General features: G+C 51.7%; 5 protein-coding genes across 5 annotated transcripts; 2 read left to right on the top strand and 3 right to left on the bottom strand.

Annotated features, from left to right (window-relative positions):
* Positions 1–3: 3 nt before the first annotated feature.
* Positions 4–1,858, top strand: SMAC4_00611 (uncharacterized protein). Its single transcript, XM_003352015.2, has 3 exons — positions 4–669; positions 830–1,284; positions 1,436–1,858. Exons 1-3 carry the CDS (start codon positions 574–576, stop codon positions 1,686–1,688), a joined length of 804 nt encoding a protein of 267 aa, XP_003352063.1. The 5' UTR covers positions 4–573; the 3' UTR covers positions 1,689–1,858.
* A 25-nt stretch (positions 1,859–1,883) lies between these two features.
* SMAC4_00612 (uncharacterized protein) lies at positions 1,884–3,287 on the bottom strand (the record flags this gene model as incomplete). The annotated part of the gene is made up of 2 exons (XM_066089457.1): positions 1,884–2,303; positions 2,364–3,287. The coding sequence occupies 2 exons, from the start codon at positions 3,285–3,287 to the stop codon at positions 2,088–2,090; spliced, it is 1,140 nt and encodes a 379-aa protein (XP_065945905.1). The 3' UTR covers positions 1,884–2,087.
* A 700-nt stretch (positions 3,288–3,987) lies between these two features.
* Positions 3,988–7,914, bottom strand: SMAC4_00613 (uncharacterized protein). The gene is made up of 4 exons (XM_003352017.2): positions 7,429–7,914; positions 6,689–7,316; positions 4,923–6,638; positions 3,988–4,837 (listed from the first exon to the last, which is right to left on the bottom strand). Exons 1-4 carry the CDS (start codon positions 7,512–7,514, stop codon positions 4,517–4,519), a joined length of 2,751 nt encoding a protein of 916 aa, XP_003352065.2. The 5' UTR covers positions 7,515–7,914; the 3' UTR covers positions 3,988–4,516.
* Positions 7,915–8,677: 763 nt separating this feature from the next.
* On the top strand, positions 8,678–12,840 carry SMAC4_00614 (uncharacterized protein). Its single transcript, XM_024655680.2, has 2 exons — positions 8,678–12,167; positions 12,374–12,840. Exons 1-2 carry the CDS (start codon positions 9,238–9,240, stop codon positions 12,702–12,704), a joined length of 3,261 nt encoding a protein of 1,086 aa, XP_024511028.1. The 5' UTR covers positions 8,678–9,237; the 3' UTR covers positions 12,705–12,840.
* A 2,635-nt stretch (positions 12,841–15,475) lies between these two features.
* SMAC4_12925 (uncharacterized protein) lies at positions 15,476–18,836 on the bottom strand. The gene is made up of 3 exons (XM_066091162.1): positions 18,648–18,836; positions 18,252–18,271; positions 15,476–16,044 (listed from the first exon to the last, which is right to left on the bottom strand). The coding sequence occupies exons 1-3, from the start codon at positions 18,735–18,737 to the stop codon at positions 15,876–15,878; spliced, it is 279 nt and encodes a 92-aa protein (XP_065945906.1). The 5' UTR covers positions 18,738–18,836; the 3' UTR covers positions 15,476–15,875.
* Positions 18,837–24,982: the final 6,146 nt, after the last annotated feature.

The raw sequence follows: 24,982 nt of genomic DNA on the forward strand, positions 1-24,982 counted from the left end.
ATTGTTTGAAGCTTGTCCTTGTCTTTGTCCTTGTGATCTTTGGAGCTCTGGACCAGCCGGACAGTCTTCAAAAGGTTCAGTTGACGTAGATGTTGAGTGTTGTGAACTTCGGTGTCCAGACATGGTGATAGAACAGTTAAAGAGAACAGTCGTATGTATAATCTGCCCCATCTGTAATGTACCGCATTGGTGGGGAGATTGGTGCAGGACTGCAGGTACGTGTACATCTCTTTCGTCCCTTCTCTTTGCCAAAATGCAACAAAGTGCAGGTGTAACCACTAACCAGGAACGTACCGACACGTTGACCGCCTCCCGTCCGTCGCGCGCGCCCCCGCTCTAATTTACCTTGTCCTCGTCCATTAACATTGCGACGAAACAACAATTGAGAAGTGATCTGATCTGACGGACTGAATTGCAACTTGTCATTCTTTTTCGTTGTCTTCTCGAGGCGTGCGTTTATATATATCACAAGACCTCCCCCGGAATTTTTCAGTTTCACGGTTTACTTGTCCTCTTTCTTTCGAGTCCTAGCTGTATCACAGAAGCAAGCCAAAGCATCATCATCACATCACAATGGCCGCCGCCGCTTACCCTCCCCTCGAAGAGCGCCCGCTCAAGAACACCATCTGCTTGTTCGATGTCGATGGCACCCTTACTCCTGCGCGACTGGTACGTTATCTTTGCTTTGCTGGAGCTGCTTCAGTGCTGCCCTGTTGCCCTTCCCTGCGATGGGAGAGCTGGTGATAGCTTCACCTAGCTCCCCTCCACCGACCACCTTCCTCTTATCCATCCAGAAGATCAATGAGCTAACACCCAACCCAATGCCTAGACCGTCGCCCCCGAAATGCTCTCCCTCCTCTCCGCCCTCCGCCAAAAATGTGCCATCGGCTTCGTCGGCGGCTCCGATCTCGTCAAGCAGCAAGAACAGCTCGGCTCCTCCTCGGTGGACGTCACCACCCTCTTCGACTTCTGCTTTGCCGAGAATGGCCTTACCGCCTACAAGCTCGGCCACCCGCTGCCCTCCAACAGCTTCATCAAGTATATCGGCGAGGACCAGTACAAGGAGCTGGTGCGCTTCATCCTGCACTACATTGCCGACCTGGACATCCCCATCAAGCGCGGCACGTTCATCGAGTACCGCAACGGCATGATCAATGTCAGCCCGATTGGTCGCAACGCGAGCACGGCGGAACGCAACGAGTTTGAGAGGTTCGATAAGGAGGCGGGTGTCAGGAAGGAGATGGTGGAGAAGTTGAGGGAGAGGTTTGGACATTTGGGTCTTACGTGAGTCTTCTTTCTTTCGCTGTTCCTGGTGATGTTGGTGATGTCCGCTGCACTCGGCCTTTTTCTTTTCTTTTCCTCGCTACGCTCGATTTTTCACTTTCATCTTCCCTTGGATGGAACTGTGGCTAACAAGAGATGAAAACAAAAACAGCTTCTCCATCGGCGGTCAAATCTCCTTCGACGTCTTCCCCACCGGCTGGGACAAGACCTACTGCCTGCAGCACCTCGAGAACGAGGCCAAGAAGCCCAACGGCGTCGAGTACACCACCATCCACTTCTTCGGCGACAAGACCTTTAAGGGCGGCAACGATTACGAGATTTATGAGGATCCTAGGACTATTGGTCACTCGGTTACCGGTCCCGAGGATACGGTGGCTGAGTTGAAGAAGCTTTTTGATCTTTAGACCGGCCAGGGTCAGAGGCTAGAGAGGCTGTGAAAGAGAAAGAGGGGTGGGGATATGATGATCATGATGAGGATGGGGAATCAAGTAAAAAGCAAAACCTATATAGGGATGAAGATAATTGGTAATGATGATTTGAAGACAATATCGGAGAGACCGGGAACGATATGACGGAGTGAACCTGATGTACTGTTTGTGGAAGCGTGATAACATCTTTCTGGGCTACTTAGCTAACTGCTTGTCACTAGGCATTGCAATCTCATACCTGCTGTTTCCAGAATTCCTTCAACTTCCCCCAACCCCTTTAGTTATATTTGACTCCAAGCTGACGGAACAGAAAGAAATACAACTAGCCGGAAACCACACACTCGTCCTACCAAACTCTCGAGAATCATCGATCAATCAATCCTGCCCGCCAAACTCTCCTCCCAACGCACCACCACCTACATACGTTCCAGTCCCTCTTCCTCCTCCCGTAGTCTCACTCTCACTCTTGGCACCCGCAAGCAACTCATCCGTAGCAGCCGTGATGGCAGACGGAGACAAATCAGACTCGCCACCAGCGTTTCCTCCACTGAACTGATGACCAACAGTCGAAGCTGCGTTGCCACCATCTGTCTGTCCCTAATATTCAGTTACATGATGGTAAAATGGGTGATGGGGGTCAGGATGACTTACCAAAGTGTTGCTGGAACCATACTCTCCGCCATCTCCAGCTCCTGTCCCTGATCCGAACCCAACTCCAGCGCCGGCTGTAGTGCCGAGATCTTTGAACGACGAAGACTTTCCACCGTAATCTTCTTTCTGGGACTGGCTAGTATCTTGGTCTTGGTCTTGATCTTGCCGGTAATTATCTTGATCCTGGCAAGCACACCCCTTGCCGCCGCCGCCGCCGCCGCCGCCGCCGCTGCCGCTGGAATCTGCATTTTGGCATTTGCATCGGCAAGATTCGCCAGAGTCTTTACTTGCTTTGCAACCTTTGCAAGTAGCGCAAGAGCCGGTGGTTGCGCAGCATTCTTCAGTTCCGTTCGTAGTGGAACAAGCACACACTACGCTGTTCTCCTTTCCTTGGTCCTTCACTGGGTTCTTGACGGTGGTAACGCCCTCTTCATGTCCACCTCCGTCACCAACACCACCACCACTCGTAACCTTATCGTCACCACCACTCGTAACCTTATCATCACCACCCAAGTCCTCGCCCTTCAAATTCACAGGCAATAATCCTCCACCACTCCCACCAGTACCCGAACCATGACCATGGCCAGGAATCAACCCACTCACCAGCCCACCCGCAAAGTCCTGGGCGTCGAATTTGCCTCCGCTCGATTTGTACGCGGAAGCAGCGCTCTTCGCCGCCTCTTGGATTTCTTGAGTGGCTTTGGATGAGTTACCTTGGCGGTAGTCGTCGTAGGCACGGGCGGCTTGGGAGGAGGCTTGGGTCCAGGATTTGTCGTCACGTTCTTTGGTCGAGGAGGACTGCTGATCTTGGCTGGAGTTGTGTTCCTCCTCGTGCTTGTCCTCGGGTTTGGGCTTCGAGGAGGAAGACTTGGAAGAGGTGAGTTCGGACAAGGTGTCTTTGAGGGAGGCCGTGAATGAGGACATTGTGAGGGTTAGATAGTTGTACGTTGGTTATTGTGAGATGAGCGTAGGTAGGTGGAAGGTGCAAGTAAGTATGTAGTCAATGTTGGATCATATATTATCAATGGAACTGGGAGGTGAGTTGAGTACATAGGTAGGAAGAGGTGGATATTCAAACCGGTGATGAACACTTCTTCTTCTTGTCTTATACATGTATATGTCTATCTTTGCTGGCAACCATTACGAAACACTCACACGAACGTCCATATCGTCATGCCTCGCTTGGGTTTCGGTGGAACGTGAAGGTACCTTAATCCTGTCTTGCGGTACCTGTTCACCAAGTTCCAATGAGTCCACTAGAGGCAGGCAAAGCTTTATCCAAAACTAGTACAACATGTCCACAACATAAGGACACGGTCAGCGGGCAACAGGCGCACTGAAAACAACAGCTGAGTTTGTTTGAGAACGTCATGTTTGTGCGGCCTCATCGAACTCATCATCGAGATGCACCTGCCTGCCTGTCTGCCTGCCTAGTCATCATGGGACATACACAACCTACCTATGAAAATAAGAAGTAAGAGATATATACTTCAGTTGAGGGGAAATTGTAACTGCGGTCGCGATGTCATTCACTCCATCAATATTAAAGAAGTGATGAGAGAGAGAACGGAAGAAAGAGAATCCTGGATAGTCACATATTACCGACAGAAAAGATGACTTCAGATCAAGAAGTTCTATTGCCGTTGCGTGCAAGTTCCATTTCCATAGGTACATTGAGTAGAAAGCTGCCAAAGCCATGCCTGGTCTAGTGTTAGTCAAGTACTTGTGTTAACAACGGGAACTATAAATCTACAAGTCCATATAGGTCCATAGTAAAGACGTCGGTTGTATGCTAGCAGTACTTTACCCCAATAGAGATGTCCTCAGTGATGCTTGCAGAAACCCGATATGTGTGCCACTCCGTAACCCATATTTAATATTCTCGACATAATGATGAAAGTGCCAAACCATACCAAACCGTACCATATCATACCTAATACCCGTATCATACGCTCACCCAGAGAAAAAACGACCCAAGAAAGCCACCCACCGACCCTTCCTCGCCACACTTCTCTTCTTTTGATCCAAACAGCCATCCCTCTAAACTGGGGTATCAACATCACACTTCCACCTGACTTCCACCTGACTTCCACCTGACACTCCGTATCTCAACACATAAGCTACTCACCCTTGACGTTCCTCCGGAGTTACCTCTAGTCCCCACCGCCCTCCTCAATAACAGCACTAGCATCCTTCTTGATATACAGCTCGGTCAACTCCTCGCTCTTCTCAATCACCAACCCGCGCTCGTTGGCCAAATGCAACAAGCAAATGAAGCAGTAACTGGTGGAGATGTCGTCCATGGCTTGTTTCGGATAGACTTTTTGCAGCGAGTTCATGACTTCTGTGAACTTTAACGGTTCTGCCGCTGCTGAGCCTTCCCCCTTCCCAGGCTCTACTGATGAGCCTGGCGGTTGCACGGATGCGGTTGTTAAGGGTGGTGATAAAAGAGAATCTTCGGGATTTGGTGTTGTCTGTTATGAGAGGGTTAGTGACTGGGCAGAAACATAAAGGGGGTAAAGGGGAATAAAAAGAAAAAAGGAAAAAGGAAAACCTCACCCCATCCAACAACTCCAACCCCATCCCCTTCCAAATCTCCTCCTTCAGCCTCCTGACATCCACCTTCTTCGCTCGTCTCGCATACTGCACATACTCGGGCCTGACTCTCCTGCTCTGCGTAACCAGCATCGTGCCAAACGCCAGATCGGCCGGGTTCGTAACCGTCAAACCATTAAACGCGCCCGTCATGCCCACGTCCATCGTCAGCCCCTGCGTCCCTTCCTTGGCCGCACCATCTTGTGTCCCACCGGGGCCAGGAGAGAAGTGATCCCTTGCGTCGGCAAAGACCTCCTCGTCTATGTCGTCGTCATCGTCGTCTCCACCGCTGGCAAACGGTAGACCGTCGTCTTGGAAGAAATTTGCGTCGTAGTCGCCCTGCGGTAGATGTTCGTCTTGTGACAGAGGCTGGTTGAGAGGAGCCTTTTGTTGCGCCCAGAAGGCTTCGTCCATGGCGCCCTCGGGGACTTGGTCTGGATTCTGGTTGTCGGCATTGGAACGGCCGAAGGCGCGCTGCGACTTACGGCCTAAGCGGGCCTTGGGCTTGAGGAAAAGGTTTAGCAGCTGCTTCGAGCTGAAGTGCTTGTCGTCCGGCAAAAGATTGCGCGACTTGGACTTCCAGTCCTTTTTGGGAAGGGAGATGGCGGAATTGGTTGTCGCCTGGTTATGCAGGATGTCATGAAGAGTACGGTCCATTTGAGAAAAGAAATCGATCTCGAATGCTTGCTTTTCCTTGCGCTGGCGTTGTTGTCCTTCGCCCGTTTGGGGTTTGTTGACGTCCTTGATCTTGCGGATACGCCAGTGCTCAGCGCTGCTCCAGTTCTTTTGCAGGGCTTGGTCGAAGTAGCTTAGGATGTCCTCGTGCAGCCGGTCAGTCTTTTGGGCATTGGTCATGTTAACCATGCCGAAATCACCCTTGTCTTGGTCGAGCATTTCGAGATCGCCATCCACTCCGTCTCCGTCGTCACCACCCTCGCCCTCGCCTAGATCTAGGCCGGCATCGAAGACACGCATCATCTGTGGCTCGATGGCGGCTTCGCGCGCCCAGGCTTCACCACCCTCACCGAAGGCTACGTCAACGTCTCCTCCCAGGTCGAATGCGCCCAACGCATCGTCATCGTCAAAGCCAAGCGGGTTCTCCTCGTCGATAATAAAGCCGGATTTGTTGCCGAGGCCAGGAGTCTTGGCTCTATCTTGCTCCTGGCGCCAGTCCTCCGGCGCTCTGAGGAAGGGAATGTCGAGGGATCCCGAGGGGTCGCCAAGGATGAAAGTCTTGAGTGATGGGCACACATCCATCTCGTCTAGTCGTCCAAGATCGGGGAAGAACCTAGCACCAAGACTGCCAATGTCGATCTCCACATCGTCCTCCTCCTCTTCTTGTTGTTGTTGGGTTCGGGTCTGGCTCATTTCGGGCTGGCCGTCGATTTCCATCGCATCCGCATCCATGGCGTCCGGGTCGGCATCTTGGTCGTTCTCCTCGTCGGTAGTCTTTTGATTGCGCGAATCGAGAGTGTCGTTGGCGTCGTCGCTGCTGTCAAACACAATGCGGCCTTGTGAATCTATCATCAGGTGGTTCAAGAGGAGACCCTTAGCGCCTCCCTCGTCGAAGTCTGCTGATGCTTTCTTGAAGAGCGGATCTACTGAGAATTCGAGTTCGAACTTTTTGAGCTGTATTGATGCGAAGGAGGGTGCGAGGGTGGCTTCGGAGGATCGTTGGGTCTGTAAATGTTAGTATCGTCCAACTCGTAGCAGAGAACCGGGCAACCAACCTTTCTTTTACGCTTCTTTATCACATTGCCGTTCTCGTCCACCTCCTCCTCTTCTTCGCCGTCATCACCGCCCTCTTCGCCCTCGCCCCTATCCTTCTTCTTGCTGTCGCGACTATCGGCCAAACCACTGAGCAGCTTTCCGGTTTCCGTGGCGACACTGTCGACTCTGCTGGTATAAATCTTGACACACCCATCCAACGTGCAACTGGCCTTTTGAAAGTTGACACCATCGCCCTCCTTGAGTAGGGACATATCATGGAAGTAGTCGATCAGGGCAAAGTTCCACGAGTTGGCGGCGTTGATCTTGTTGTCGGTGGCCATCTTCATCCACTCCTCAAAGTTGGCCAGAATGGGGACGCGCTTCATGGGGGTGACGACGGAGCCGCCCACGACCGGTCTGTCGTCATCGTCGAGGATGGAGAAGTTCTCCTTGCCGGAGATGCGGCGACGCGGGGTGCGCGGGCCGTTGGAGGTTGGGGTGTTGGCATTGTCGCCGTCGATTACGCTGCGGGCGGGGGTTGCGATTGCGGTCGCGGCGAGCTTGAGCTGGTTGATCTGGGCCTCATGGAGGGCTTTGCGTCCTCGCGATCGTTGTTCCTTTTCTTGGGCGTCATCGTTTAATGGGATTCTGGTTGAAACGGGCACTTTCGTCAGTTGAATGGGGAAGAAAGGGCGACGCGACAAGATTCAAGAAGATTCAATTCGCAAATCGTAAAATCGCAATTCGAAGAAAAACATACTTGAGGCCAGGGGATTTGAGCGGGGATTGCACAGCAGCAGGGCCCCTGCTCATGCTCCGTCGCGGACCTGTGCTGAGGCGAGGCATCTTGTCGTCGGTGGTGATGAAGCGATCGCGAACAAGATGTGAACCTCGACGTCTTTTCCAAAGGCCAGGCCGCCGCTGTCTTGGAGTTTCAGTGGGTGTTTGTTTACTTTGACCCGCCCGTAACCACCAGTGCCAATGCTGGGTAGCGCGGACATGGACTGGACGGAACACGCCTGGCAGGATCCACGTCTCAGCGGGCTGGTGGCGGGTGGCGGCACGTGCTGAGGCCTAACAGCGGGGTGAAGAAGGGAGTCCCGTATGGGGGTGCTTGGCATTGGATGACTAAGTCACATTAACAGTTCGCTCAGGTACAGCGGTACATCTTGCGCAAGGGACATGCGACGGCCGTTGCCGATCATACAGAGTCCCCCCTCTTCAGCCCCTCATCACTTCTTTCCTTTTTGATGATTTTCCAAACTTTAAATGTTTCAATCCACAGCTCGAGATTGGCGATGGGTTATGGTTTGGGTTGAATTAGAGAATGGATGTGCCAAGAGAATATGCCTGGGAATTTGTGTTGATCCTACATCCTCAAGCTCCTCTTCTTTATGCGGTCTACACCTTGGATGCTGACCTGGCTTGTGTGGAGTTGGAAGTTTTGAAACTCCGATTGAGTCTAAACTTCCAGGTCACGATGGTTGGTGCAGAGAAGATGAAGTACTTGGACTACACCATAAGTGGCTATGGGTTACCTCTTGATTTCTTTGTGATCACTACAACGTATTTCATCCATCATCTCTATCTTGCCACATATTCGCAGCCTCTTCTAGTTCCCAGTCTAGATGGTTTTAGTTGTTGCTTGACAGGCCTCCTACGACTTTCACCAAGTTTTTGTTGGTCACCCGCGTGGAGCTTGCGTATGCTCTGTCTGTACTGTAGGCATCTGTATTCCAAACACTTCATCCGAGCAAAGAAGTGCGTCCGCGTCCGCGTCTCAATATCCAACCGGGTTGCACATCGGGCATGCAGACGCTATAACTTGGTATTATCTTTGCCTGAATAAATTAATTTTTTTTTTTTTTTTTTTTTTTGGCCTGCTGCAGGCAACTTGTTGAAAGTCAGGAACAACATGTTGGCTCCTGCCCAACCAGGAAGGTTTCTTTCTAAGAATCCCCGCCTTTTTTTCTTTGGCTTTACATAGTCTAGCTCCTCTTGTCCATTCAACTTCCTCCCAACCGACCTAATCACATCTTTCCTAACTCCGAATATTCTTCCTAAAAAAAGGTACCTTGCGCACATCATCCACAACATGTTGATATCCCAATGAATCAAGGCGGCTCGTCAACAAGGAACAAATCATAAAAGAAGGGGCGCATGGATACCTCTCCCTCGACGCACTACCATCAGTCCTAATAAGACCTTCTGGCCACCCGAAATCACCTTGGCAACTTTGCGACGATGATCTCATTCCGCCTACATAGTAACACAGATATCCCACCCACCCCAATCTGACTTTCTCCCGTCAACTACACGGCATACTACATACATACATACCACCTCTAGCCTTTTATCTTTTTGTTCTGCTGGCCAGATTTCTCTCTTTCTTGTGACGATCGTTTACATATCTTTTTTTGCGCTTGCGATTCTGATTGCGACTCTACGATAACCGCCATCCGATTACCCGACCCTGTCCATCATCATCTTGGCGACACTTGGTCAACACCACCAGCACATCACGGCACAAACAGTATCCCCCACGCGATGCCATGATAATAGATCCAGGATGTCGCTACTTCGTCAGAAACGGAGCCCCTTCAGCTCCCGACCGTTTATCGTGTCAACGCTCCTCATAACCTGTCTAGCAACCTATGCGCTCGTCCTCCGACCTTTCGCGACATCTCGGTTGTTGCGCCAACCCGAATATCCACAACAACAAGACGTTGCGCGAATCTTCGCAAGAGGTCACAAACACGAACCAACCGCCCCCGTCGATTGTCGCGATGTTCACTTGGCCCAAGACCAATGCGCCTTCATATTGGCCAACTGCGAAGACGAGGACGCCGGTCTCATACATTACCTGAGCTTCTACTACTGCACCCTACCCAATGCGAAACCCGTCGCCTTCGCCGTCCTCACCGCATGGCTGGGCCTCCTGTTCACAACGATCGGCATAGCCGCCAGCGACTTCTTCAGCATCAACCTCAGCACCATCTCGAGCGTCCTGGGTCTAAGCGAGAACCTTGCTGGTGTCACATTCCTCGCTCTGGGCAATGGCTCCCCGGATGTTTTTAGCACCTTTGCCGCCATGAGTTCCAACAGTGGAAGCATGGCGGTGGGTGAACTGATCGGTGCTGCTGGTTTTATCACTGCCGTGGTGGCCGGGTCCATGGCCTTGGTTTGCGAGTTCAAGGTCCAGAAACGAACATTCGTACGAGATATCGTTTACTTTATCATTGCCATCAGCTTTACCATGCTGTTCCTGTTGGATCAGGAACTGCATTTGTGGGAGGCCAACGCCATGGTTGGCTGCTATATCTGCTATGTCATCTTGGTGTTTGCGTGGCAGTGGTTTACAGACAGGAGGAGGAAGAGAAGACAACAAGAAGCTGCTGCTCGTACGCACTTCCATGGTTCTGCGCCTGGGGCATCAGAAGAGTTGGAACCATACCGGGATGAACCAGAAGACGATGAGGCAGCTTCTGTGAACACTCGGCCTCGGACTGCTCAGACGGACATCAGCGCTCTAGAACGGGGTCCTAGAATAGAAGTCGAAGGACAGGGAGTTGCATCTACACCAAGCGAGGAAGAAGAGGATGAGCACCGCGACCTGCATGTGGCTGCAGAGATGACCAGCAGCATGCGCGTCAACCGACCTCGCTGGGGCCGAAGCAACACCACCATCACTCCCATCAGACCCAGTCTTGTCGGTGCTTTGGAATTCCGGTCGATATTGTCGTCACTACAGAAGGAGAGGAACCTGCAGGGTGGCCACTTCCAACGTGGTCATCGTCGGGGAAATTCCGATTACTTCTCAAATCAGCCATCGCTTCCTTTGATTCCCGAGGATCAGCTATACCGGGGACGTCAATACACCCTCGACACACTGCCCACCCTCTCAACCATCGTGTCGGGTAGAGACCGCGCGTTGTCATCCGGACATTCACCCCTTAACCTGGACAATTCCGGCTTGCCAGTTGTTCAGAGCGGTTCAGAGACGGAGAATACAAGCCCGGCATTAGCAGTGTTAACACCAGGACCTCGTCCAAATGAGAGTCCCAACTTGCGTCCAGATACTAGAGGTAGCTCGACCACCCGAACTGTTGACGGCAGACTTGCGCCTCCTCTGGATACCGGAGGTGTCAACCAAGGATTGCTTCAGAATCAATGGAGGAAAACACCGAGGACACTCGGTCTACACCTCCAAATTCCAGAGAGTACCGGCTCTAGCAACCGTGCTTCGCCTACACTCTCACCTTTCCCCATGTTCTCCGAGTCACCCACCATGCTGACTCCCCAACAACTACCCGAATCGGCCTTTGTCTTTCCTACACCATCCGAGAGAAGACGCTCCTCCATCGCCATCTTCGGCGGCTATGAAGAAGAGGAGGAGCCCCTCAAGTATTGGCCTTACTCCATACTCCCACCACCGCACATCTTCTTCGGCACCCTCTTCCCTACCCTCCAAGGCTGGTCCGAGAAGTCATGGTGGGACAAACTCGTCAGCTTGATCTCGGCTCCCTCCGTCTTCGTCCTCGCCATCACTCTCCCCGTAGTCGAAACCGAGTCCGAGCACGACGACGATGACGACGTTGAAGGGCCCGCTGAGTCCCCTGCCACCCACCTGATCCACAATCACGGACAACCAGGACACATGGCCGTCCCCGTCTCTCTGGAGACAAGCGCACACATCCGTCCCGAGACCGAATGGCAGGAATTCCGCCGTCGCACACGCTCCGCTTCTAACCGGTCTCCCATGCGCTCACCCATGGCACGCTCACCCCTCCACTCTCCGCTGACGGCTTCGCCATCCTTCGTAACGCTCGCCTCCCCGCGGACGAGGCTCAACTCCGAAGCCAGAGCGCATACCAACGGGCAGACCAACCTCGGAGCACAAGTCCAACAAGCAATGAAACTTAATCCCCACCCGCGCCACGGCCACAGTCGCCAAGCTTCTCAACCGACTATCGTTGAAGAAGATGAACACGGCGGAGTCACCAATACCGACACGGGAGCCACTTTGACAGAAAACCACAACAACGACCCCAACGACGGTGACAATGAAGAAAAAGCCGCCGAAGAAGGCTGGTCCCGCTGGCTCATCTCGCTACAACTCTTCACCGGCCCCCTCTTCGTGGTGCTAATCCTCTGGGCAAACACAATGGACGAACTTCCATCTCCCGGGCACGCGCTGCTCCACATGATTTTATATTCATCAATCTTCTCCCTCACCTGTCTCGGCATCTTGTTGCTCACAACAAGCGCCGATAAGAAACCCAAGTACCACTTCTTGCTATGTTTCCTGGGGTTTGTGATTAGTATCGCGTGGATCTCGACGATAGCGAACGAAGTGGTGGGCATCTTGAAAGCATTTGGTGTGATACTGGGGATTAGCGAGGCTATTCTGGGGTTGACGATTTTTGCGGTGGGGAATAGTCTGGGGGATTTGGTGGCTGATGTTACTGTTGCGCGGTTGGGGTGGCCTGTTATGGCTTTGTAAGTTTTTTTTTTCCCTTCTCCTATCCCTTCGTTCTATTTCCTTCCTTTCCCTTACTTTACCCTCTCTTACCCGTCTCCTTCTTGTGGCGTCCGCTGCGCTCGGCATCTTTTTTTCTTTCCTCGCTGCGCTCGCTTTCCCTCCCCCTCCCTCCTATTTGGCCCCCTCCGAATAACACATACTAATTCCCCTTCTCCAAAAACAGAGCAGCCTGCTTCGGCGGCCCCATGCTCAACATCCTCCTCGGCATCGGCTTGGGAGGGGCCTGGATGATTGTTTCCTCAGCCAACAAGCACCACGCCAAACACCCCGAGCTTCCCTTTAGATACAAGCCCTACAAGCTGCAAGTGGGCGGCACGCTGATGATATCCGCCATTACCGTGCTCGTGACGCTGGTGAGCTTGTTGATTCTGGTCCCCAGCAACGGGTGGGTGATGAATAAACGGATTGGGTGGACGTTGATTGGGATATGGACCGTGGGCACGGTGTTCAATCTGGTCGTGGAGACGACGGGGGTTTGGACTGATGTTCGTTAGTCCTAGTCTTATGTGGTTATGAGAGAATAGGGGGGAAAAGGGGAAAGAGGGGGAAGAGGGGGAACAGAGAACGGGTGGGATAGCGAGTATTGATCCTTCTTATGAATATGAATTTGATGAAATTACCTGCTTGGGCCTTGGGTTCGATGGGAGCTACTTATCTTCAGACCTCGTGCATCACGGCTATCAGGAACAGGTACTTTTAATAGATCATTGACGCCGGTGAAGAACGGACATCTGTCTGACTAAGATGCTCTTGTCCTGATGGTCCCCAATAATGAATGATATGCCTGCCGTTGGACTATTTGTTCGTTGAGATGAAAACAAACAAACAAACAGGCAAACAACCGATATCCCGCCAAAGAGACACTCGACGATCACATCAGACGCCAGACAAGGACTTCCAACGACGCCACGCAAGATAAATATATATATATATATCCCACCGTCATCCCTTAGCCCATTTCGCCTCAGTTTCCTTGTCCCCACACCTGTCACTCCAACGAACTATTTATTCTGGTAAATCAGTAAACAAGCAACAAGCAACGAGCAAAAGCCTAAACAGATGTGCCACGAAATCACAATCAAATACGCCCTCTGCTCCCACACCCAAACAATCCTCACCAACTGCGGCCAATCCTGCCAGGGATGGTCTGGCGAGTATCAGCGCGTCGAGGGAGTTTCTTGCCAGGCGCCTTGGTGTCCATCTAATTTTAGTTCTCCTCGTCGTTCAGGAGCATTTTCTTCAGTCAACGCGAATACATCTTGGGGGCTGACTAGATCTAGATGTGTGAGATGCGAGGATGGACCTAGAAAGGAGGGGAAATAGGCGAGGAACTTCCCTTGCGCAATCTACATGTATGGAGGCTGAGCTTGGAAGGGGCGGAGAAGGAGGAGAATTTAACAGTGGTTTAACGAGGCCGACGGAAGTGGAAGAACCTGAAAGGGGAGGGGGAGGACCTAGAAGGCCTGGAATTCCAGGGGCCGATGACTCGAGTTCTAGTTCGAGTGATGATGAAAACCACGGCTATGAGGACGTTAGGAGCTCAGGAGTAGATAGGAGAGCGTAGCGATACCTTCATTCCAATTCTCGGAAGAGAAAGGATAGCCTCACTCGAAGGTCAATGTCAAGGGAGGTCGCAGGAGGAGTGTACACAAAGTAGTAGAATTGGGAGTCAGTCAGACCATAGCGACGAAGAAGGGTACGAGTTGGTGAGCATGGAATGAGGAGGGAACGAAATCGATGTTCGCCGCACGAGAACGCAGCTGGAAGCTGATGGGATACAAATTCTTGATGTAGTGGTGATTGAGACAGAGAATGGAACTGGTTATGGCTCCTTCCCAACTTGGTAAATGGGAAAGAAAATTTCTTCATCGACGTACAGTTGCTTCTTCCATCAGTTTCGGCTTTCCTTCTGGCTTTGGCTCCTTCTGGCTTTGGCTCCGTGATCCATTCCTTGCTTTTTACACTATGGTCTTCACGGCCACATTAGAATAGCATCCATCCACCGTTCTTTCCCACAGAAGGAACGTCCCCGTAGGGTTAGTTTTGAAAAGCCCTCGGTGTGTCTTTGATTGAGAGCGCAATGGAAGCATCATCCGATACTACGGTTGATGTCGCTTCCTGCTAGGTTGGTCGAAAATAGTACTAGTAGATAATAGGAGTCGTTTGATTCCAGAAGAAACTGATAAATCTGAAAAGAAAAAGTGGTTGAAGAAAAACTTTGTCTCTGATCACGGTATACAAACGAAGATATCTATTTCGCCTAGATTCATCAGGCTTTTACCATCTTCCTGAATTCGTCCTCACTCTCATTTTTTGATAGGAGCAGACTCGCCGTCTACAGCTTGACATGCATTGAGCACCAGTCTTTGTACTGCTTATCTCGATATGCCACCATGATAGTTACCTACCTGCCGTAGAGTGATATTCGGATCGTATTGCACTTCCCGTCATACAAGCACTTGAGAATGCTAGGGAAACCCGAGGAAGGAACGGACAACATCCATGATCCAAACCTTCCATTTCAGCCCAGCAACATCACACATCATGAAATCTGGGAAACTTTAACTCGGAAAACCTGCAACTAAAAATGATCGACGATCCTATCTCCGAGAATGACCTAAAATACTTCAATCGTTCGGATCGGGAGATCTACAACCATGACGCTCTCTCTCGAGACTCTCTCATGAAATTCCCATTCCTACCAGGTACACATGGATGGGAATAAGAGTAGTGTAGTGGGAATAAGAAACCAGATCATGACACCCACCTTACTTGGTTTACGCCGCAATCTTCCCAAGGCATCGGTAAAAAAAACCGAGGTAGTAGACTGGAGATCAAAAAGCACCTAGCGTAAACCCTCGAGATCAGCAAGGATGTCTATTCTAAGTAGTATCATCATATGATAGTGACGACAATGTTTCAATCCCCCCTTTTTTGTGGAATCCCCTTTCACGAATTCCCATCTTCGCATTCGCAGATTCGAGTTGGCGAATACGCCTTCCCCCCTTTTAGGTCAATATCCCACTCGTTCCTAATCCCACTTACACCCATTCGCTTATGTGAATCCTTCTCCCTTCTGCCCACACTATTCCGACGACCGACGACCGAGTACTGACGAACGAAAACTGACCGATCACTGACCGACGACCGAATACTTACCGATGGTTGACCGAGACGTTGAAAACTTGAGTACACTACACGGTAGACAGAAGGATTGAGACCTAGGAAGGAAAGCGAAACTGAGACGTTAGCCCGCCTACACGGATATATCCTCAACCAGTGTCAATGTTAAGCCTAGTAGGTACTCTGTAATCTGGAGTCTGTAGGTAGTGAAGGTCTCCATTCAAGCTCGCATACGTCCCATCTTCTTCATCCACAGGTCTCTGAAGCCCCTTTCTAGGTACCTCTAGGTAAACACCAACCTCCGTTGACCATTGACTACTGACCAGTATCCTCTTGCCGCGTCAGCTCTTGCTCAGTGGCCATGCTTGCTGTCGCAGAATAGAGCTCCTCTCCTCCATCCCTAGTCCCCAGTCCCCAGTCCCAGCCATGGATGATTCAGCTCCTCCGGCCCAACGGAAGGGAAACCTCCACGAGGGCAGCAAGGGAAGCAGATCTCGACCACGTCCAACCCATGTATACGGCTCTTTGCTTCGGCTCGGCTCTCACTTCTCATCCTTGGCCGCCTTGCTCTGATCTTGTTGACCCTTGCCCTGATCATTGATCTCCTCTTTGTTGTCCTTCTCCTCCTCCTCCATGGAAGCCAACAGTTGATCAAGGGTATCCTCCAGCCTAGTCAAACTAGCTTCGAGAGTCGTGGCTGTTTGTTCGCCTCTGTATTTGTGTGTGAAGCGGTGTTAGTTCGCAAGATCATCCTGATTTAGTAATTCCTCATAAGTGTTCGAGTCAGGTAGGGCAGGTTTGAAGTTTGGGAGTAATGAAGCAACACGACACGACACCACACGACTCCGTGTAAGTTCCAGTAAGGTATGTTTCGTATGTGAACCAGTCAAGAACAAGACTCGGTAGATAGATCAAACGTCTCGTCCGGCCGTCTGCAGCTAGGACTGGAATAGGGATGAGTGAATGACATGGTATGGAGTGTAGTGTAGTGTGATGTGAATAGTGTCAAATGCATGGACAACGAAACAACCCAGCAGACAGTGGCAGACAACCAGGCAGCAGGCGATAGAGATGAATGCCGGCATATAGACCCCTGGGGAAATCGATCATACACATCACTCGGACTCGACTCCGGCTCATGGCATTGGGTTCTGTTCCCAACCATCACAAGGAGATATGTCTGACTATCGTCCGAGCGAAAGTGTGATCACGATGCTTGATATGCTGGAGGAGGCAAAAATGAGAAGCAAAAAAAGCTCGGTGTGGAGTTTGAGATGTTTGTTGTCCATGTCCATGTCCCATCATCCACCTTGAGGCTGTTAACCCCTGACCAGCTCATCCTAAAATCATGCCATTTTTCACCCCTCCCCTTCCGGCCCCCGAGATGGATCGGAGAGATGCCAGATGGAGATAAAGATGGGGTTTGAAAAGGTGACGATGGTGGCAAAACTTTTTTGCCCATGCCTGCCTGCCTGCGTGCCTGCCATGTAAAGCCAGCGCACATATCAAAGCTCAGCAACTTTTTGTCTTTAACCCTGTACGTCCCATATCCCATAGTTGTCCCGGTCCCGTGCCTAAGAGGAATAGCGGGCCGGAACAAAGTCCGAAAGCCATCGGGGAGATATCATAGGCTGTTAAGAGATCGCAGGGAGTGCCGAAGGCTTACACGGGGAAAGGGAGATCGAGCAAGCCTGAGCAAGAGAGACGGACGAAACAATGCTACACAGTGGCAGCCATGACCCCCGTGTCAAGCCATGGGCTGAGGCCGACATAATAGCGGCGGGATGTGAGGCAAGGATTGCTGCTGGATGTGCAGTTGTTGGGAAGGACAGATGAGATGGCACTCTGGGATATGGACCGGGGGCTTGGATGGGAAAGAAGAAAAAGGGGTGTATGGATGGTCGTGTACCTATACCGCGTGTAGGTACACGGACGTCGGAGGAGGTGGTGGTGGTACGGTACCGTGCGGATGGGCACTTCCGGTGCTGACCGGACCGGAATGGGGCCGGGGTAAAGACGACACAATATCGGAATCGGCGCCTGGCGAGTTCACGGCACGACTCCAAATTGATGCTCTCGAGAGATGAAATGAAACTCGCTCACACCTTCACATGGTACTGACCGGGTACGCCGTAGTTGGTACCAAGTTACCGCGAAAGATTTGTTTTCCTCAGGGTCCAGTGCTAGGTATAGGGTTCTAGGCCTTCAATGTCCCAATGCGCTTGCATGAACTTGTGTGATGTGGTTGTGACGGGTGGGGGAGGGCCTTCCGTTGCAACTCGGTCATTTAATCAGTGATGGTGAAATGTGCTTTTAGACACCGTACCTAATGTGGGTTTGAAAGGCCAACGGAGACACTTGCGGCCGCTCTTGATTCTGCTAGACGGCCTGTCCGAAGCACAGGCACGTTCAAGGCTCTGGAACCTCGTCCAGCTGAATCGGGTTCGACCGTAGCCTCGTGAGCAAAGTTCGGTAAAGCAGGGTAAAAGGCATGAAGGAGAAAATGATGGACAATGAGACACGCATCTCACTTCTGACCCTTGGCCTGGAGAGCATGAGACCCTGGATTTCCCTAGGAGATGATCACCGGCGCCTCACTGATATGGTCCCTATACGCATCGCCATTGCTGCAAATCCAGAGGGGAATTTTGGCATATGCGAGGCGGACAGCAACAGGGGCGAGGAAGCGACGGGGGGCATGGGGGGATCCGAGACGCTGTCACGCATCCAAACCCAACAGAAAGGGACGCCAGACGAAGGGACAGAAGTGAGATTGAGATGGCGGTCAACCAAAACTTCGGTTTGGGCCGCTTGTCCGTTCGGGATGCCGACATTTCCATGGCCCATGGGGATGTTGAATGGTAGGTAGGAATGGTAAAGATGGATGAGACACGAGAAGCAGGAAAATCATGCCATACCTGGCCAGATCTTTGAGGGCCTAGAACGACAAGCACAACACCGAGCAAGTGGTCAGCAAGACAAGATCATGCAGGACATTAGTGTATACACGTGTAGGTAGTGAACTTTGTGATGTAAATATACAAACGGGGGATCAAGACAGTATCCAGACGGGCATAGGGCTGAATCTCAAACAGAGATCATCTGAGATTCAATGTTTTTGTTTACTGTGTTGCCGGGATATTGTTGTGGTATAATGCTGCTACCAGCAAGCATCGAGACGGAGCGGACAGGATGAGGTGCGGTGATGCCTCTACAAGTAACAACAGGGGAAGAAGCCCACCGTAGATAAGAGGCATGGTGGGGTTTTGGGATGGATATGAAGACGGGATGGGGGCCAAGATGGACTTTCTAACCTGAGCAAATTGGTCTCCAAGCGCGGCAGACACCATCACTGGAGACGATGCTTGGCCGTTGCTCTCTTCTGTATCCTTTCCGGCAGACATGTTGCTGGAGTCTTCTCGGGTCGTGTCGTGTCGTGTCGTTGAGGGAGTGCTTACAGCAGCGCGTAGGGAACGGGATGTTAGTCGTCGGGTGTTTTTGGTGATGACGGAAGATGCAGTGGCATGCTTGACACCCGACAGCGCCTTTGCAAGTGTCGTATGTCTCGCCTGCGTTTTATTACTGTAATTACATATGCGTAACTTACATGACACCGCGGGCAGTAGGAGGCACGTGCAAGGAACGGCCATAGTAACCAACCAACCCGACAGCCAGTTTTGGCAAAACGCTGATTGGACCTGAGTCGGACCAAATCCACCCGCTCGAACTCTGATTAAAGATGCAGAAAATCAGGCGAATCCACGGGAAATCCGCAAATGCCCACAAAACCCACTCTTTTGGGGCCGTGTTTGGGAACTTTGCGATGTGGCCGTGGTTCACCCGGGGATGCTTGTAGACGGTACTTTACTGGGACGCTTTGGATTTCATTCCGGTGCTTCCCGTCCCTTTTTCAGCTCTTGGCAGTTCATGACATGCCTTCCAGAAGAGTCAATCAGCAAATTAAAAGCCAAGTGAGAGGCAGATTGGGGACAATATCAGAAGAGGTATGTAGTTGTACATATCGGAATTCAGACAAGGTCTACAAACCATCTCTCATATACAAATGCAATGCACTCGTAGCTGGAAACTTGCTCGCGCTTGTATGGCATGTACAACTATGGGATGATGCTCAATGCCTAACCAGACAGCGGGCTGGTATGCACTTGCAGCACAGCACGCAGTAAACCGGCGGGACGGTTAGAGATGGTCAAGTTATCGTTGCCTGCTGTTTAGTCGCTGTTCCAGACTCGTTGTTCAGAATACCGTAGCTGAGGGCAGTAGTAGGGGCCGGTATACGTTGTTCGGTTGCTAGTAGCTAACAGGGGCCAGTCGAGCCAGTGTGGAACATACGGGCCATTCACTCCCCTCCCTTTGGCGGCCGATGATGGACGTCGTACGATGTGTGCATGTGACGAGGCTACGGAGTGCTACGGGGTGCTACGGGGATTCTCGCTGGACGAGACGGGAGGGACGAAGAAGCGAGTATGTATGTAATTGGTGGTCCAAAGGGCAATACGAAAAGGGCTAATTCGCCAGTGGTGAAACCCTGAATACTAGTAGCTCGTCTCTTTTTTCCCATGTTGTATTTGTTGTTTCTTGGTTTCGATATCCAACTTTGTAGGATTTGGCGGTTTCTAGCTGGGAGGTATCATGTCGTACAGACAGCTGCGCCGATCGCCATTTGTCTCGGCTCGCCGAAGCCGAACAAGACAAGGCTTCTGGAAGGAAGAAGAGAGGAGCTTCTCCGGTCGGCGAGGGCGATCGGGTGGGCCGGAGTAAGGATTTGTGGTGATTTTGGAAAGCCGGCGACCTGTCCTCGGGCCACCACGGCGACTCGAAACGATATGAAGCGAACCTGAATTTGGTCGCCGTGTTATGGACGTGGCATCGACAAAGTTGGTGCCGTGCTGGGTGTTCCTGGCTTTTGTTTCATCACAGTCCGGATGATGCCGCGCAATCGGTCCCCATTCCAGCAACGAGGAGTGGTGGTCGAGTGGTGCGGTGGTGCTGGTGGTGGTTCATGTAATTGCTAGGTTGTCGTGGGTTGTCGAGTCCCACCCTGTCGAGCTTGTCCCACAAATGGAAGTGGGATGGGATGCAAGATTGAGAAAAAGCCACACGCTCGGTCCGCTCGCCGCACGGGCCACAGAATGCCACTTTGCCAGATTCCTTTTCTCCCAGATCCGGGCCATGGGACGGCCACGTTCTAGACTTTGCCATGATCCATATCCAAGAATGTTGGGCCTGACGCGCGCGTCCGACGACAGGAACCACCGCCATCACATCACCACCCCAATCGCATCAACGGTTACCTACCGGCCTGCAACATCTGAACCGACATTCAGCAGCACAACACTGTCGGGCCACAAGATGGGGGCCTGGGGGCTTGGGGCCCATGGACAACGGCACCGCTGTACCTACAGCTGAACCACTGCGTCGGATTGCTTCTACACACCGGCAGCACGCCGTTAAAGGTTGGAGAATCACATCGGTACATCCGGAGAAGGGCAGTGGATGCCCAGCGGCCAGATACTGAGCTGGATGACCCAGATGGCTCTCTGATGGTGCAAAATTCGGAACCGTCTTGAAACAGAAAGCTTGAAAGAATGCTTTCTACGGTACAGGTAGGTGCCGGGCAAGGGTCGCTTAAGATGTAGCTAAAACAATTACAAAATGTGTTCCTATATCCGCCCGGCCCCAGCTCCGGCGCGGCGGGGGGCTATCTACCGACCATGGGACGACGACGTGAATCCAGCTGAGCACATCGTGGGCTGATCGGTTTTGATGTCTCCTGTGAGTTGCGAGACGTCGACCGCTAATTTGCCCTGGAATGAAGCCGAGCTCGTTCAGCTCTTGAAAGGAGTAGCCGAAACATGGATCCACGCTTGCTCGATAACAGATTGCCAATATCATGTTCTGTCTGACACCGAACAAAACTGGCATCCGGAGCCCCGAAAACGTCTGTACATGAAAATTGCATGATGTTTCTCAGTACATACCTCTAATACCGCTTTTTCTCACTCGATTAGATTTCATTCTATACTTCTCCCAGTTAGACTGCCCCCCTTCTGCAAGATTCCTGCAAGCCCACTTTGTCGGCTGGCGGGGCTGACAGGGAGCTGGTAGAGGGGTGACAAGGAATAAGAGCTGCGTGGCGCCTCGCCTAACTACCCATACTGGATATAGCGGCTCGCTTATGTATGCCAAGAGATTTAGCTGCTTAAGCGAACAAAATCCAATCGAGAGAGAAAAAGCGGTACCCAGGTCTCGGCTAGTTGAAAAGATCGGTTTGTTGGTTGGCAGCCAGAGCAGCGTATACTGTGTACACCGGAGGGACTCAAGGTGAGAGTGCCTTTGAATTAGCGAACGTGTCTCATTGGCTTCAAGACGACATCTCAATTCGCAACCCAAAATCAAGTCCGACTGATGATAGGGATGAGAGAGCAATCAAAGAGGAGGAGAAAGAACACCATCGTTTCTATAATCAATTGGTCATCGGCAAAGATCGGGCATGGTGAGACCCCAAACATCGTGGGCTTCCTCAAAATGAGACCGTGACCATTGACGACCTGTGAGCTAAATGAAGTGGTGGGGTGGTGTTCGATTCGAGCCTTCGGCAGCAATGCTCGATCGCCGGGCAAAATGTCGATTCAAAATTCCAGCGATGCGCCTGGCGGTCGAAGACCCGCGTGTGCCATTGGGCCATTCACACGGCGCAGGGTGCCCTGACTTGCCTTGACAGGGGAAAAATCAACGGAGATGGATGGCAGCGGCAGGCATGGCGGCGGGCAAGCAGCGGCAGGCCAGCAGCAGCGCCAGTGGTGCAGTGCAGACGCAGCGCCGGCGCTGTGCAGGATGACGTCCAGCGGGTAGCAATTCAACTTTGAACCCATGAACCATTCCGACTCCCCGCTTCCTGTCTCACTTCAGGTTCGCTCGCAGGACAACGCCAGGAGCAGCAAGAAGGGTTGTGAACTCGCAACGACGACGTGCCAGAAACCCCATCTCCCCGTACAGAACGCCGATCAGGGTACGAACGAGCAATAACAAGGTCGGATAAGACAATCTGGTGATCCCCTACGTACCGGTACCTGCTGGTTAATGACTGGCTTTGCGTGCTGCACAGGGCAGAGGCAGGGCATCCCCATCTGAGACGACGGCCCGCAATCGATCGATTGTTGAGTCAAGTGAGAAATTGAACACTGTTATTAGAAACAGGCACATGTGCCATGTCTGACGACATGCCAAATTGCAGATTTGACATTGTGTGGATGTGGGAAAGAGTGAAGAGCAAAAGGCTCGGAAACTTTTTTTTTTTTTTTTTTTTTTTTTTTTACACGAGGATGGTGGTTGACCATCCATCCATGCCATTCAATGCGGGTTACACATACTTGTGTAAGTTCGTTAGCGTGGGACTTCACAACGTACTCTTTGCAACTCAACCAAAATTCCACCAGTTTACATGCAAGAAGTTGGTAGGCATCAACCCGATGTGCTTTCCCTGCTTTCATAACTCCCTCCAACGTTATGAATTTGGTTACCCCGTTATTGTTGTTGTTGTCATTGTTGTTGTTTTGTGAAGTTTTCTGTCACAAGAACTGCACTAACAAAGTTTGAAGGACTGATGTGTATAACACAGATGGTTGCCAAGCAATCTGGGAGATTGTTGGCATCGATAAGGTTGAAAATGTCAGCTGCAACAGAGACAACCGAGAAGCGCGTTGACAGAATGCCAATTCGGCTGTTTGGAAAACAACAAAAAAAAAAAAGGAGGAGACCTTCGAAGCGAACATTTTTGATATCTTGCACTTTCAAACAGTCCCGGTCACGGGGAATTCGATGCCGTGTCGCCCGTACAGGCCACGGAATTTCAGACCACTTTGGGGAAGAGGTGGATAGGGATCCGTTGATTGGTCGGTTAGTCCCCGTCGAGGCTACCATAATCGTACGTTTTCCCTGTGCACCTTTGGTGTTCGATAACGATCGAGATCCTCTTCTTGGCCATTGTTTTCCACTTGGGTTTTCCCACTCCGCCCATCACAGCCTTTTCCGTCCTAAGATTTCCCTTGCTCGGCTTTGCGCATCTTGAATTTTCTGATGTCTGTTGCCGGGTCTTGCATTCAGGACCTGCCCGTCCTCAACATGTATTTCGTTCCGAGCTTTGGGTCAAGAAATGATGGCATCCACGCCTTGCAAAGACTGGATCCCATAGGCGAACGGTAAAAATGCCGGAGGTTTCTTATTGGAACTCGGCTTGCGCGTCAGGGCAGCCTTGGCCGACAGGGCCCATCTTGGCTCTCCAAGCTTCGACATGGATGGCTCACCTCGGAGGCTCCTGTACGTGTACCCTAAGTGTACACCAGGTACCTACGGCCCTGGGCTTGAAAGCTTTCTCATTCGGGCGCCCACGGTTCACTGCCCACCGCCCCGGCTGCCCACTGCACGGCAGGCAGTCCGGGCACGACCGCGGCACCGCCAAAGGGAACCCTACCTCACTGTGTCCGGGTGATATCCGGGCGACTGTCCGACTCCCCTTCCCAACAATGCCCCTTATGGCGGCTGAGCCAGTCACAGACTCACAGGACATGGTGGGACGGGAATTTCGATATTTCCATGGCTTGTAAGAGTGCCAATATTGGAGAATTGTCCATCCGGCCATCAGGGCCTGGATGGAAGAATCGTGATCGAATTCCAGTTTTCAGGACCACGATGTCTCCCTCACCAGTCACCAACCGTCTCTCGCGGTCCCCGTACCGACTACTTAGATCCTTCCCCCCAGCTCGGTAGCGGCAAGCTTAAAATGACGAAGCCACGAATGGTGATCGAGATATCCGCCTGTTGTATCGACGGGTCATCCTAGGACAAAGCTACACTAGACGACTATCAACTAGCAGCATGAAATGCATCATGAAATTCACACAAAGACAAAAGCACGTCCCAGCCGATGAAGTTTAGATGGCTCGATGGGAAATAAACCGGGCCGCCAAATAGGAGTCATTTGCATTGTACCTATACGCTCACCTGAGGGTTAGTATCTGTGGAACGATGTCCGTCTCCGGTCTGTCCTGCATTTGCTGACCTTCAGGTACGCCTCTCACTAGCATCGTCTTGTGCAGTTCGGACGTTGAATAGTTCCTGGTGCGTATATACTGTGTACACTACATCGAGATGCCATCCGCCCAGCCGAACATCAACCCATCATCAAAGCAGAACGATATGACCCTAGTGACACACGTGACACGGCCACAGCCTCGTGATATTGGCTTTCCTGCGACTGCCTTGACAGAGACTCCCTTGACGCCTTCAATGATTCCCACCGCTTCAACACCCAGCTGGAATTCAAAGGCATGAAATGTGGTGAAGAAGACCCGCAGAACCCAGGCGTGAGGGCACGTTAGCAGCTGAACTGCAAGCACTAAAAATTGAGCCCCATCAGGGGGCTGGTGGGGGAAGGTCGGACGGCTGTGGGGAAGGTTGCAACAGTCTTTTTTGAAGGCTCGGTTCCGCTACAGGCGCGCACTAACAGCCAATAGTACGTACCAAGCTTGAGGTCCTAGCGAGATTCCCTTTTGCGGCTATCCTGACGTCCAACGGGTGGTACTCGGTACAAGTGCACTCTTGTGTGCCAGGTCCAGGCAACGGGGAGCTG

The sequence above is a fragment of the Sordaria macrospora genome, chromosome 1, assembly GCF_033870435.1.
Source record: "Sordaria macrospora chromosome 1, complete sequence".
Lineage (NCBI taxonomy): Eukaryota > Fungi > Ascomycota > Sordariomycetes > Sordariales > Sordariaceae > Sordaria > Sordaria macrospora.

Coding starts and splice junctions, on each gene's coding strand:
- SMAC4_00613 (XM_003352017.2), bottom strand. CDS start 7,514: ATGCCTCGCCTCAGCACAGGTCCGCGACGGAGCATGAGCAGGGGCCCT. Junction 6,639..6,688: donor TAAAGAAGCGTAAAAGAAAG/GTTGGTTGCCCG, acceptor TAACATTTACAG/ACCCAACGATCCTCCGAAGC. Junction 4,838..4,922: donor GGTTGGAGTTGTTGGATGGG/GTGAGGTTTTCC, acceptor CTCTCATAACAG/ACAACACCAAATCCCGAAGA.
- SMAC4_00611 (XM_003352015.2), top strand. CDS start 574: ATGGCCGCCGCCGCTTACCCTCCCCTCGAAGAGCGCCCGCTCAAGAAC. Junction 670..829: donor CCCTTACTCCTGCGCGACTG/GTACGTTATCTT, acceptor CCCAATGCCTAG/ACCGTCGCCCCCGAAATGCT. Junction 1,285..1,435: donor TTTGGACATTTGGGTCTTAC/GTGAGTCTTCTT, acceptor AAACAAAAACAG/CTTCTCCATCGGCGGTCAAA.
- SMAC4_12925 (XM_066091162.1), bottom strand. CDS start 18,737: ATGTCTGCCGGAAAGGATACAGAAGAGAGCAACGGCCAAGCATCGTCT. Junction 18,272..18,647: donor TTGGAGACCAATTTGCTCAG/GTTAGAAAGTCC, acceptor TTGTCGTTCTAG/GCCCTCAAAGATCTGGCCAG. Junction 16,045..18,251: donor GCCCTCAAAGATCTGGCCAG/GTATGGCATGAT, acceptor ACACAAATACAG/AGGCGAACAAACAGCCACGA.
- SMAC4_00614 (XM_024655680.2), top strand. CDS start 9,238: ATGTCGCTACTTCGTCAGAAACGGAGCCCCTTCAGCTCCCGACCGTTT. Junction 12,168..12,373: donor GGGTGGCCTGTTATGGCTTT/GTAAGTTTTTTT, acceptor CTCCAAAAACAG/AGCAGCCTGCTTCGGCGGCC.